Here is a 13,144-nt window from a genome sequence, read left to right on the forward strand (position 1 = left end):
ATGGGTGGCCTGGTTCAATGTAGGGCCCCACGGCTCTTTTACCCAGCACCCTCCTCAAGATAACTACCAAAGTTAGGACCTGCACTTTGACAACTTTCAGCTGTTCATTAGGATTCCTTTTAGAAAAGTCCTCTCTTTGCACAGAGTATGTTTCCCAGCAGCAAGAATGAATCCAATACAAAACACAAGGATCATATAACAGTGTGATCTGCTGCATGCTGCACAGGCACGTCTCCTCCTGTGAGCTGCGTCCTGTTCAAGCTTGCCTTCTCTTCTCTATCCCCCTGTTGTCTCGCCCCACACCCTCTGCTTTTCAGTGTTGTCGTCCTCAGGTCAGGGTGTGTGTCTGTGTGTGTGTGTGTGAGAGAACATGCACGTTACTTATCGTCCAGTTGCAGCTTAGACAGAAGACGTGTTTATTATGATCAAACCAAGACCACATTTAACATTTCCGCACATTAAATGTGTTTTCTGTCGTTTGAGTTGGGGTCACGTGAGCCTGAGAGGTGCCACACACATGAAGTTTATTTTTCCCATGCATGGCTGCCAGAGCCTTAAACGTGAGTCAGAAATTACCCTGAAGCAGACGATTGGTCACGAGCGCACGCCTTGTGAAATGTGAGGTTGCTCCATGAAGGTGAGCAGCAGCCGTGAGTGTTTGGCTTAAGCTTAAAGCAGGAGAAGGAGGAGGTGATTTGTTTGTGTGTGTGTGTGTGTTTATGGAAAGGAGCAGGCAGGTACTCTAAGGTCTCAGCTTTCTTCCTCATCCCGCCTTCCTTTTGTGACTGACTCCCTCAGAGGAAGAGGAACTTTAAATTCTTTAGAGGGGCAGACCCACACACACACTAACACACACAGACCTGGAGAACGCTACAACCAAGACCTATAACTCCACCACCTTCATTCAGGACGTCCGGGCTGCATTCTTTGTTCATGTGAGTCGATGGTTTTCATTTTGTCACTACTTTCCCCCCCCTGTACTCTGTGCTGGAGGGGAACCTGAAGAACGAGATGCTTTTAGAGGCAGAAAAACTTCAACGCCGCCACTTAAAAGCTATTTATCAGTTATCCTGCCTTGCTCAAGAGCTTTAGAAAGTCTTGTTTCCTACCTTTATGTGTTCACTTTTCCACACTAGTTTTTTTGCACAAGCGTCTGTGATGCAACTTTTGTGTGGGACCAACTCCCGAGGCTCAGACGCCGTTAGAACAGGTTTTACTGAGGAAAAGTAAAAACTGTGTCAGGTTTTATTCTAATCTTGCCACCATATTAGTCAATGTGCACTTCTCTGTTCAACACACACCTTGACTCAGTGTTTCGTGTTCACCTGAATCATCTGTGAACTTTTGCCTCCATTTACTTCATCAGTCATCACGTTGGATGTTTGTTTAATTGGAGCCAACCACATGTAAAACTACTTGAGTCCGTCTGTGTGTTGTCGCTGCAGATGAAACGTGCACATCTGGAGATAATGGGACGAATAATGATCTGTGTTTCTCATGTGGGAAGAAAGTTCAATAAATAAATGGATAAATCCTATTTTGTCTTAAGGAAAAAACATGGAATAGTTGATTTAAATGATGTGTGCCTGCAGGCTGGACCTGTTTTGGGTCATTTGTTTGTAACGATTTAAAAGTAAAATATCTCTTGCAGGCAAGTCACTACAGGACAAGCAGCTCTGTGGAAATTTAAATTTCCTTGGAACACGACTTCAACTGTGTCCACACAGTATTTGGTTTCATTGTTGATTTAATGTGAAAACTATGACGGTAAATGTGTCCGTATTTGACGAAGCATTCATTTCTACATATAATCTGACTGGAGTTCGTTCTTAATTTAAAAACACAATGAACATTCACTTCCTCTGACTCTGTGGTGGGAAACATCCGTTCTCATCAGGCTTTGAATCATAAACTGTCACAGTAACATTATGGTTTCCACATTCCTCACTGCACACAGTACTGTAATTATGACTGAAGTTTTAAATGTTAGTTTGCAGGATGTGCACAACATAATCACATGCTGCAGCTTAGATAGAGAGATAGATATTGTTCTTGTAGAAATAGAAACACAGGGCACTCTAGCCCTATTTACTCTATATGAATGTATACATACGAACACAACAAGATAAAATAAATAGAATTAATAATAAAATTAGGAGTTAGGATATTTAAAAATGTACTTTGTAATAAAACAAATTAGTTGACAAGGGAGAGAAATGTAGTCATGAAAAGGCTAAAAAACACACTTGTCTGTGGTAAAAGCTCAGATGTTTCTTTATTTTAATCTTTCCCACATTAAAAAGAGTTGTTTTCACTGCTCTAGAATCAGATTTAACAAGATCAGTGTGAGCAGGCCTGAGAGTCGTCCATTAGACCAGTGAGTAACACACAGCTCCCAGTGAGAGGTCTGTGTCCTCTCTGTGCCGTGTTTACCTATTGTGTTTCAGGGTGTGTCTCCTCCATTCAGCTTCTCTCCTGTTCTCATTCCATTCCCCCCCACATAGTTCCCCTCCTTCCCGCCATGACCACGCTTGCATCCCTCCTCCCTGCCCCCCGAGGCATCGACCTCAGCCTGCCCACCTGCGGAGAGACACAGTGCAACAGCCGCGGGGCCTGCGTGTCACCTCCGGGTGGGGGGGTCAACCTGTTGTGTGACTGTGACCTGGGCTACCAGGGCGAGTCCTGCGAGGACACGGTGAACGGGGCGCTGAGCGTCCCTCTGACCCTGAGTGTGCTGGCCGTCATCATTGGCGTCGTGATCCTGGCTTTCATCATCGCAAAGCTCCGGCAACTTCAGAAGAAGAATCGCAGGTACTGAAACTTCACCAGCGGGATATAGTAATGTATTTACACAATATGTTAAAGAAGGTGACTTTTTTTAGCTTTTTAAGGAATTTAATGTTTTACCTCTCTATTTATTTTTAATTGTTTCTCTTTGTCTTATTTGTGTCTTTGTGTGAGCTACTGGATATTTGAATTTTCCCATGGGGATGAATAGAGTAAACTTTATCTATCAGACTCATGGCTGATACGAGCTCGGTTATTATATCACTTGAAGTGTCGTTATTTTTAGACAAGTATTAAATCACTTAGATTTATAATATACGGTCAGTTTCTCAAAATAATATTTATAAAAAGGCCTTTTTGGAAATATTAAAACTTAATTAAATGATAAATCACACGCAGGATTTGAGTCTAGACCAAACCCAAGGAAGATAGGTAGAGCTTTTATTTTGGTACGTCCTCTGACTGTGTGATTTTGCACATTAGCTAAATATTTAGTTCCACCACATTTATATCAACATTCACATTTAGATCAATATTTAGATTTAACATTTAACATGTGATTTTTTTTTTTAACATTATCTACTTTTACAAGGTAAGTAAATATGCTAAAGTTCCGGTGACTGCATGAGAGCACAACACCCATCAAACTCCAAAGACATGTGCAAATAGACAAAACACACAAACATGGTTCACCTCCTGTGGTCAACACAATACCATGTAACTGGTAACGTAAGATCAGAAAATATTTGGAAATTTACAGTTAGTTTTTTTCTGTGTCGTCAACAGGAAAAATGATGCAAAGAAATTTGGCTATGACATTGCTGCGTAATGAGAAGAATCTCCTTTAATCTAAGGTAAGGTACTGACTGGAATTATTCATTATGTATTGGTTATTGAACATTTTGGGAAAGTGTGTCATCTGCAAATCAAATGATGGACTTGCTTTTTTTGGCTTAATACACTTCATACCAACAAACTGCTTCAACTATTTAAGGTATCATTCTATATATCAACAAATTGTATTTATTCATTCAGTGTTTTTTCAACATTTTCACCATCTATTTGTAAATCAATTTATATTTTCATTTGCACATTTCTACATTTGTGTGCATGTCTCCACCACCAACTATCTTTGCAATGGCAGGATGTGAATTGGCTGCTTGTGATGATTCATATGTTATGTGCACAATCACCAGACAGGAAACAAGAGACCCAACATTGCTCAACAGCGCCACTAGTGGTCAAACATTCCACAGGCTCTACCTTTAAGTCACAAATTACTGTGTCTCTCAGTCTAAATGTGGATTTTCAGTCAAGAACCATGGAAATTGTATTTATTAATTCATGAAACTTTGTTGTCACAGATGAAAGTAATTATTCTCTTATTCTCATGCAGGTCAACCACGAGGGCGTTGCAGTCCAGTTTGTTCAAGTATGAATCTTCCAGAAATGGAATCAGATACACACTTCTGGCACAATGTCTGACTTCTTACCACAGCTGTGGGACTTGTGCTGCAGCGTAAACCAGAAACTCCAACACTGAACTGATAAACTGAACTTTTACTGCTTAAGACACTCGACTGATGGTTCAATCTGCGAGCGACACCCTGGTTACACTGTAGACTGTCATTGTTATAGATTTTTTCATAAATTTGTTTTTTGGACAGTTTTTGTATTGAACTATGACTGAAAATTACAAAATTGCAACATGTCAGTAGTCTTTTAAAACAAGTTCCTGATTTTATTATCACTCGCCAATTTATTTGACACTAGTATCCTCCATTCATATGTGGATGTTTCAGAATCACCGCTAATCAGTGGTCGTCCTGTAAGATTTTACTGATTCATCAAGTAGTGACTTCATTGTTGTGTTGTTAGGTGTTGTATTATTTTGTGCAGCACTGACTGAATTAATGTTTGTTTTTACTTTTTGTCATTATTTTTAACCACAAGCTTCTTTCTCTGAAGTGAAGACTCGGATGGACAAAAGAACAAAGACGATAATGAGTTTTGATATGTGCCTCTTTTTGTTTTGTGCAACAATGAGGAGAATATTATAATTTTGCTCAGAAGGCAAACGATAACTGATGATTTACGTTTCTACTGCTGCACACAACACCTGGCGACTGATACTGAAGGTAGAGACCTAACTGTCCCAGCAGATTACCATCACTGATCCTGACAAAAACATGTTTATAACGTGAACTGACCGAGAGAAAAGACTGTGCTTTTTATTTCAACCACGGAAAATGTGTTATTGACCAACAGAAACCACAATGTGTGCACACACCTTCTCAGATCCTGTTCTGCTTCATTTTAAAATTCCTCTCGTGCCATAAATGTTTCACAGATTAACACAGGACTGCTTTTTGGGCTCATTTGATGGTTATAAATAGTTTGTACTGATATTTTTAGTTCCTTTATATGCCTACTGATGCTGTATATTTATCTTTGTTTGACATTTTTTAATCCTTCTGTATAGAACTAACTTTGCAAATGTGGAGCAAGCTACAATAAGTCTGTTGTAAAACTTATTTCTTTATCAATTAACCTGCTGTTTTTACCTTTTTCTTTTGCTTTACTTCACATGTATATATTTTTTATTATTTAGGCTGAAGGCAACACTGGATTTTACGTTAGCTTGGGTAGCTGTGTTTTATTTTCAACATAAAACTCATACACTTGTATAAAATGTGAAATCGCCCCCCAACAAGCCAGTGATTTATATATAACTACTGTATAAAAGTGTATAAATAAATTAATTTACTGACATGAAGAAATTTGATTTATTTTAGTCAGGTAAGACAAACAAAACTTAATTTGGGAAGTCAGTCCTCAGTGTTTATGTTCACCCAGTTTGTTTCATTGATCTGTGTATTACTCGTCTCCTCAGAATGTCACTTATATTTACTTAATTCTTCCAAATCCATTTAAAAATCATTATTCAGTTGTTCCAGTGATCTGCTCTGAGGTGTCAATGTGTATAAACAGTGAAAACAGACAACTGCCAGTATGTGTGTGTTGTGTTTACTCTGAAAAACTGTTAAAACTTTCTCTGGGATCCAGTGACACGAGTTTCAGTGTTTACTAAACTCAACACAAACCAGGTAAATGAAATAAAATTTCATGAAAGTTGACCACATTGGTAATTTTATACAAGACGACATGTATCTGTTTCAAAGAGGAAGAGGAGGGATCTGCCCTGAGGGTGAAACCACGTCGACGCCTGTTTTCTGATTAATGAGCCATCTTTGCATGTTTGTTTTGCAGGAGGAGCTCAGTGAAATATTATGGAAAGTTGGTGTTATGTGGACATTGTCAATTAAAGGGAAACTGCTGGTTTTACACATAACGTTTTGTTTTAAAACCACTGGGAGTAATAGACAGTTTGGACACGATGAACTATACACGTCTGAGGGTGGAGGAATGTGAGAACGAATAAACGTAATAAAAATGTGTTACAGAGTTGATGTGGGTAGGAAGAGACTTCTAATAATAAAAGGTTATTTATTTTTGTCACACCCTAAACACAACATCTCTTCTAACCCCACGTGAAGTATGAGCAGTCTCTGTCTTGGCCACAGTGTTTCATTATTAACATGAGAGTGAAGGATTCATTTAGACTAATATTATAAATAATATATAGACAGTACCTGACTTACTCCAATAGTTTCTCCTGTGTTTAAATTTCTTACTGATTCATTATCACCAGAAGGCTGAAAACATGAAATAACTCTGGAGCATCCTAATCACAAACTTTATTTGAGACATCAGCAAACTAATGTCACTGATCGTCTTCCAAGTCACAGGAAGTGGACAATACAAACTCTTCCAGAATAAAACTCTCATGCAGTATCAGAGGATCCTTCTCGCTACACAGAGCAAAAAGTGAGCATTTGCAACTACTGAGTCTAATTGGCTGCTTTATTACAGACTTTGCTTTTAGAACAGCACATAGCCGGTAACATGTTTTGCCTGTGACAATATTCAATGATTGTACTGCTTTGTCTACTGAAAATTACACAGCAACCTACAGTATATATGACTGTATATCTGTATACTTTGCCTCAATTAGCAGGATGTTTCATTTTAATTCACTTTTAAACTTCAAACAAGGTAAATTATAAAAGAAAATGTATTTCGAAGCATCACTGAAATAAGTCTCACTCTGGTCAAAATGGCTTATCTATATTGAAACAGATATAATAGGACATTGGTCTCTGTCACTGTGACCAACAGAAGTTAAACCGTCATTGCTCAGAGTATTTGTCAGAAGTACCAGTTTGGAAACTTTGAATCAAATTGCTCCAACCCACATATCTTTCCTCTACTTGTTTAATATTCAAGGCAATTATCAGCATGTCTACCTTAGCTCATACTTTATTTCCATCTGTTTGAGCTGATACCTTCACATGACACAGTCTGTGTTAGCTCCCGAGTCTCAGCCTCAGAGAGAATGAAAAACTAACATTAGCTTTAAAAGAGCCTTAATCTTCACGTACACCAACTGTCATTGGTTGTAGCGTCTTCCACGTCGTGCAGGGAGAACTGCTTCGTCATTCCCTGGGGTCGACTTCAACTGCAATGACTCACAGTCATGGAAGGATTGTTCAGTACAGTGTAGCCTTGTTAGGAGACGTTAAGCCAGTTTACACACTAGAAGCAATGCTGCTGGACTAGTTGCTCTTAAACCGGTCAGGCTGCATTGTGTGTATACTCATGAGGTTAAGACCGAGCCGACTGGATGGCAAGGAAAGAAAAACATGGTTGAAAAGTGAAGTCGGGCTGTACGTGTGTTTGAATAGAGGTCATAAAGAATTTTCTTTCATATAGGAATCTTTGCAGGTGTGGTGGAAAATCTGAATGTTTGAGATTCCTGCACTAAAAGGCAGCCTTGGATCTTTCTTGGGCCCTGAACACGATGTGTTTGCATCAGTCTGTGACATTAGAGACGCTTCATCCACTTTAAATGTCTCCAAACTGACTCTCCCTGCAGCACAAGAGGCCTCAATCCATATGTATTTCAATTAAAGTACTTTTAATAGTTGTCTAATCTCTAAAAAATAAAGAATATAATGTTTTTACACGTATTTCTGCAGTGAAACCTTTGATAAGTTTACTTTGCACCCTTCCCGCCACTCAAACAAGCAAAACAAATACAGTTACGTTATAAAAAAAGAGACCAAGTCGTTTCTTATTCACAGTGAGCGTTTAATAAACTGCACTTGTGTCACAGAACCACGCACGGTGGGACAATATTGATCAGCTCAGGATGCCTCTCAACAGGTGGCCCATCCTTCTATGAGCTCGGCCATAGTTGTAAAGTGCATTAAGAACACAGTATTTACATTAAAAAAAGAAGTTGCATTAGGCAGTGAACACAGGGAGAAAAATTTTTTTTCCTCAGAGAAATATTTACAAATGGAGTTCAGCATCATTTGCAGAACGTAAAAAGACAGACGAGGCAAATCAGATCTTCCCTTCGCGATTCACTAACAGAAGTTAATCGTAGAGAATCCTCCACTTTCCAGACTTAATCTCTTTCCGCTGTAATATTCTTACGATCCTCTACTACATCATTCTACAGCACAGCTAGAGGCACACGAGTGTAATGATGTAAAATCTTATAATGACTCTAATCTGTAGCCTTGACCCCTTATTAAACATTAAACACATTATTCTTATAATACACAAATGCCTTCAAACACTTTAATACTCTGGGGTCTGTTTTAATTCATTCTCCTTCGTTCGTGTAATAGTGAGTTTACATCTATGTGAACTTTATTTAAGGTGTTTGATCTCTGGATAAAAATATTCATCGCCTATGGTTTCACACCAGACAACGATGGTGACTTAAAAGTGATACCCCTGAATATTAATAGGCTATTTATAATATAGATGGTGATTGTAAAGTCATTATTCCATGACTTCTTCCTGGAATAATGTCCACTCTCAGCTCCTTCTCTCGTGTCCCTCCTCAGGTTGTTTTACCCTCTTTGTGAGCCCAGATGTGTGAGTCCAGATGTGCTCCTCACAAGTCAGCCTCATAGGGTCTGCCGCCGTACGAGCTGTTCTCTACCCGGGGTGCGGGGCTCTTGGCCCGGGGGAAGGACACATCATCGTCCATGGAGTCCCTGGAGTAAGGCACGCTGCTGCTGGCGCTGCTCCGGCCGGGACGGTTCAGGCTCGGCACGATGACGGGTCTCGGCGGCGGCTTCTGGCGGAACTGCGGGCCTATGACGTCCTCGACCCGCCTCTCGCCTCGGTTCTTTCCGCCGCAGCAGCGACAGATGCCGATGAACATGACGAAGCCGCCCAGAATTTCGAATATCCCGCCGATGTAGCCCAGGATGATGCAGTAGCCGACGCGCACGTCGATGGTCGGGGACACCGTGGTGACTTCCTTGAGGATGTGGGTGTACCAGGCGATGGGGATGATGGTCATGACGCCCGCGAGGAAGAAGAGCAGTCCACCCAGGCCGGCCACCGTCCAGTTGGGTTCGGCTTTCCAGCAGCGGACCCCCGGGATGGCCACGGCTAGGCCGATCAGGGTCACGACCAGGGAGGCGATCATCAGCCCCTGCGCCACCTCGATGATCTGGTTTCCGAAGTACGTGGTGTCCTGCAGGTTGCACACCGGCCTCGCGGAGGACGGGGTGGTCCTGCAGATGTCCCAGATGCCCTGCTCGATGTACTCGGTGGGCGGGGCGTTGGGGAGGTCGTTGAGGGTCCTCCAGTTGGGGGCCACGGTGGCGGTGAGGTTCAGCACCCAGCCGCAGGGAACCAGGACCATCCCGAAGATCAGGATGCCCGGTGTGCGCAGGGACAACCGGACCCACTCCTGCGCTGATCGCCTCGGCATGGCTGCTGCTTGCTTGCTTGCTGTTGTTTGCTCTGAGTCCAAAACAAGGAGTGGTCACTTTGAGAGAAGTGACGGAGTTTTGACAACTTCAACAGCTGCTCTTAAATACAAGTCGGACTGGAACCCGGCGGTGGGCGGGGCTCCTGCCTCACCTGTGCGCCAGGTAGGACACAGGCTTTCTCATCCTCCCCTGCAAAGATGAACCGAGAGGGGGGGGGGGGGGGAGTTTCGACGAGACTTTTATCATGCAAATGTCTGATGAGTGATGAGGAACACGAAAAACATCCGTCAGTTAAAGGCTGGAGGTATCATCATCCTGCTCAAGTTTCATAACAACCCATTATATATTTATTCCCATTTATGTTACTCACACAACTTGGTGTGTTGGTTTAGTTTAAATAACTTAAAATGACTGAAGTTTCCTGCATGCAGGGTAACACATTAACCCAAACTAGACACAACAAGGCCCAACACTCCCCTTATGAAACACTGCATTACAATTCACCAGATCAAGAGTTTTATTTGGATCTGCCTCAAAAATATCAGTCCCCAAATCAAGATGAATGACTTACTCTCTGAGAAATCAGTGAAAATGATGTCAAATCCCCAACCTTACATTTAAAAAACAATTCCTGACCCTTTCCACAAAGTATTTTTTTAAGCAGACAAACAAACAAAGTTTTGTCCGGGTTAATGAAGCAAATACATATTTTACAGCAGTTACTCTACAGTTTGGGATTTTAAGCTTTTGATTAACGTTGGTGGTTAATCTTTGACAACAGGTTTGCGATTAACACAATGAAACCAGAATGAGACTGAAGCACGGAGACTCGTGCGTCTTTTATAAAACCTCAACAGACTCTTACTGGGGCCTCGGCTCAGGAAAAACCTTTTTATCTATTTTGGAGAACTTCTGTTATAATCAGGGTTTAGTTTAGAAGAGCAAGCCGGACTGACAGATTTCAAACTGTGATTGTGTGGGAACGGTTTTCGATAAGAATGTAGTTCTGCAGGAATCCATTGACAACAGCTCAAAGGCCGTCCTGCCTCTTCCTCTCTCTCTCTCTGTTCTCTTCTTATGTCACATCTATCCGTTGCTATGTTTCTCTTTGTTTTTGTTTCCAATATGAACTATTCACACACGTTTAGTTCAGTTCAAACCCTAAAAGTGAGCCTTGCACACTACCATCATCTTCATCAACCTCACAGGGGAAGTGGTTCACATTTTTAAGTCTATGAGAGGCCCAAAGAGCTATTTATTTTTAAACTGGCCACTTCTCAGCCTCTAGTCGTCCCCGCCCAACGACATCCTCCCTGATTTTACACCACTGTGGCATTTTGTGGTTGATGGTTGTCACCGAACAAGACACACCTTGGTCCTTCATTTCAAAAAAATAACAAACAGCGAACTGCTTTTTTTTGATGGAAAAAGATGAGACGTTGATTTTATACTAGTTGTGTGACGCTTGTATCTATAGCCTCAGTAGTTGTAGAAGTTAAAGACATAGAATCATTTCTCATTTTTTAATCTTTTGTTGTGATGATTGGTCTTCAGGCCAAGTTTAAACTCTGTAACACTAAGATCGGTTGGAGGAGGAATGTCGACCAACCGACCAGGCAGAATTTTGCTTATTCATCCTCTGACACCACAGTCAGAGGATGTGATCAGCTGACCGGCTTGTGGCTGATGTACACAGACATATAAGTGTTGTATATTAATTACATATTCTTTATTTTTAATTGCCATTTTGGAGATGTCAGATGTCACGGCCATGGCACAACTACTTCTTTTATTTTTAAGCTGTATTTTAATGCTTAATTACTATTAATTATATATTCTATTTGCCTAAGTCCCAAAGGGTTCTAGTCTTGTTTCAGCCATATAGTGCACTTTGTTTTAAATAGTTATGTATAAAGAAAAGTTTATTATTGTTAATAATGTTATCATTCTGGATCACCTAGATGTATTTCAGTGTTAAATAAAAGACACCATTAGTGTCTCAAATCATTTAATGAATATATTGTCACTGTGGTAAATTGTGGGTCTATTGACCGATGACTTCAGCCTTCAAGCAGAGATTTTGACTTTTAAAGCGTTAGTCAGCAATTGAAACAAAACTTTCTAGACCCTGAGAAAAAAGTTTCACAAGTTTTTCAGTCTTGATTTGACTGGCTAAATTTGTCCTGGCATTTGTGTAACAGCTCACGTCACAATTCAGTGCAGAATGTATTTACAAGATGCTGTAATTTGTGGTTACAGTTCATGGATACAACACTGACACACAGGGACTGATCCCTCAAGCGGTACTTGTTCTTTAGTTCTGATTGTCAACCAGTGTATGAGAATAGATTGTGCGCAGCATGTGATCAGCAAAGTATGAAATTGAACCTTTATTAAGAAACTGGTAGCGTAGACATACATATGCTTATAGATAGCAACAGAGGCTGTGAGCGTTGCAAGTGTAAATTCACCACGTGAAATAGAGTCTATCACACACACACACACACACACACACACACACACACACACACACACACACACACACACACACACACACACACACACACACACACACACACACACACACACACACACACAGCCATCCTTATTCAGTTTTCATAATGTTTGTGTAGGTTTTCCTTGGTACAAAAACCGGAAGCTCAGACAAATTTCCAATCCTATAATTTATTAGATAATATTTTTTGTTTTGTTCTGTTAAAAAAAAATAAAAAAAATAACTGGAATATTTTTCTGTCACATTTGTGTAGAGATGTAATCTGCAGCCCTTGGATTTATGAATAGATATTTGTAGCTTGGATTCCTACTGAGGACAGCAAATGTAGAATTACGAAACAGGATGCAACTTCAATGGAGCGAAGGAGGAAACGTAAAATGGAACCAAACCAGTGTGGTAACTAACATACCTCCAGACAGAGTCATCTGTCAGTTACATAAACACACCTTCCTTATAAAACCTACCCAGTTATTTGATTGAATAAATATAAAATCTATTTTAGGCTCATAGATTAAAAACACACCATTAAAAGCAGCTGTATTAGTCAACAACAATTGTAAAATGCTATTTATATGATTACATATGGATACGAATGATTAATTTGTATTTCATTATTGGAAATAAGATTAAATCATATACCAGTGTGTCACATGTCTGTACTCTACTACTTCTATCGTATAGTTTGTATGTCTATAATGTGTATAATGTATCTATAATGCCCATTGCCATGTAACATTTGCCAAAACACACACAGTGTAAAGTACAACCTGTTATTGTATATTTGTACAATGTAAACTATGTTATTTGTCATATGTGTTGGTTTCATCATGCTGAGTCTGAAGAAAGCCAGGTAGTTTCTTCATTACCAATCATCTCCTCTAGATGACGCTATTGTTTAGAGCCAGGCCAGTTGACATTCATCAGCTCATCAATTACATCATAATCGATTTAAATTGTATTGATCCCTCGATTATAATCA

At 40.3% G+C, this 13,144-nt stretch overlaps 1 protein-coding gene and 1 long non-coding RNA gene across 2 annotated transcripts; one reads left to right on the forward strand and one right to left on the reverse strand.

Moving 5' to 3' along the window:
* Positions 1-1,162: 1,162 nt before the first annotated feature.
* Positions 1,163-12,713, forward strand: LOC117772002. The gene is made up of 3 exons (XR_004615699.1): positions 1,163-1,226; positions 6,212-6,215; positions 12,698-12,713. It is a non-coding gene; the product is annotated as an uncharacterized LOC117772002 (long non-coding RNA).
* Positions 7,978-9,736, reverse strand: cldn23a (claudin 23a). The gene is made up of 2 exons (XM_034602914.1): positions 8,732-9,736; positions 7,978-8,699 (listed from the first exon to the last, which is right to left on the reverse strand). Exon 1 carries the CDS (start codon positions 9,647-9,649, stop codon positions 8,819-8,821), a length of 831 nt encoding a protein of 276 aa, XP_034458805.1. The 5' UTR covers positions 9,650-9,736; the 3' UTR covers positions 7,978-8,699; positions 8,732-8,818.
* Positions 12,714-13,144: the final 431 nt, after the last annotated feature.

Source organism: Hippoglossus hippoglossus, chromosome 12 (genome assembly GCF_009819705.1).
Source record: "Hippoglossus hippoglossus isolate fHipHip1 chromosome 12, fHipHip1.pri, whole genome shotgun sequence".
NCBI classification, from domain to species: domain Eukaryota; kingdom Metazoa; phylum Chordata; class Actinopteri; order Pleuronectiformes; family Pleuronectidae; genus Hippoglossus; species Hippoglossus hippoglossus.

What these genes read in the sequence shown, in the direction of transcription:
- cldn23a (XM_034602914.1), bottom strand. Translation starts at nt 9,649, where the DNA reads ATGCCGAGGCGATCAGCGCAGGAGTGGGTCCGGTTGTCCCTGCGCACA.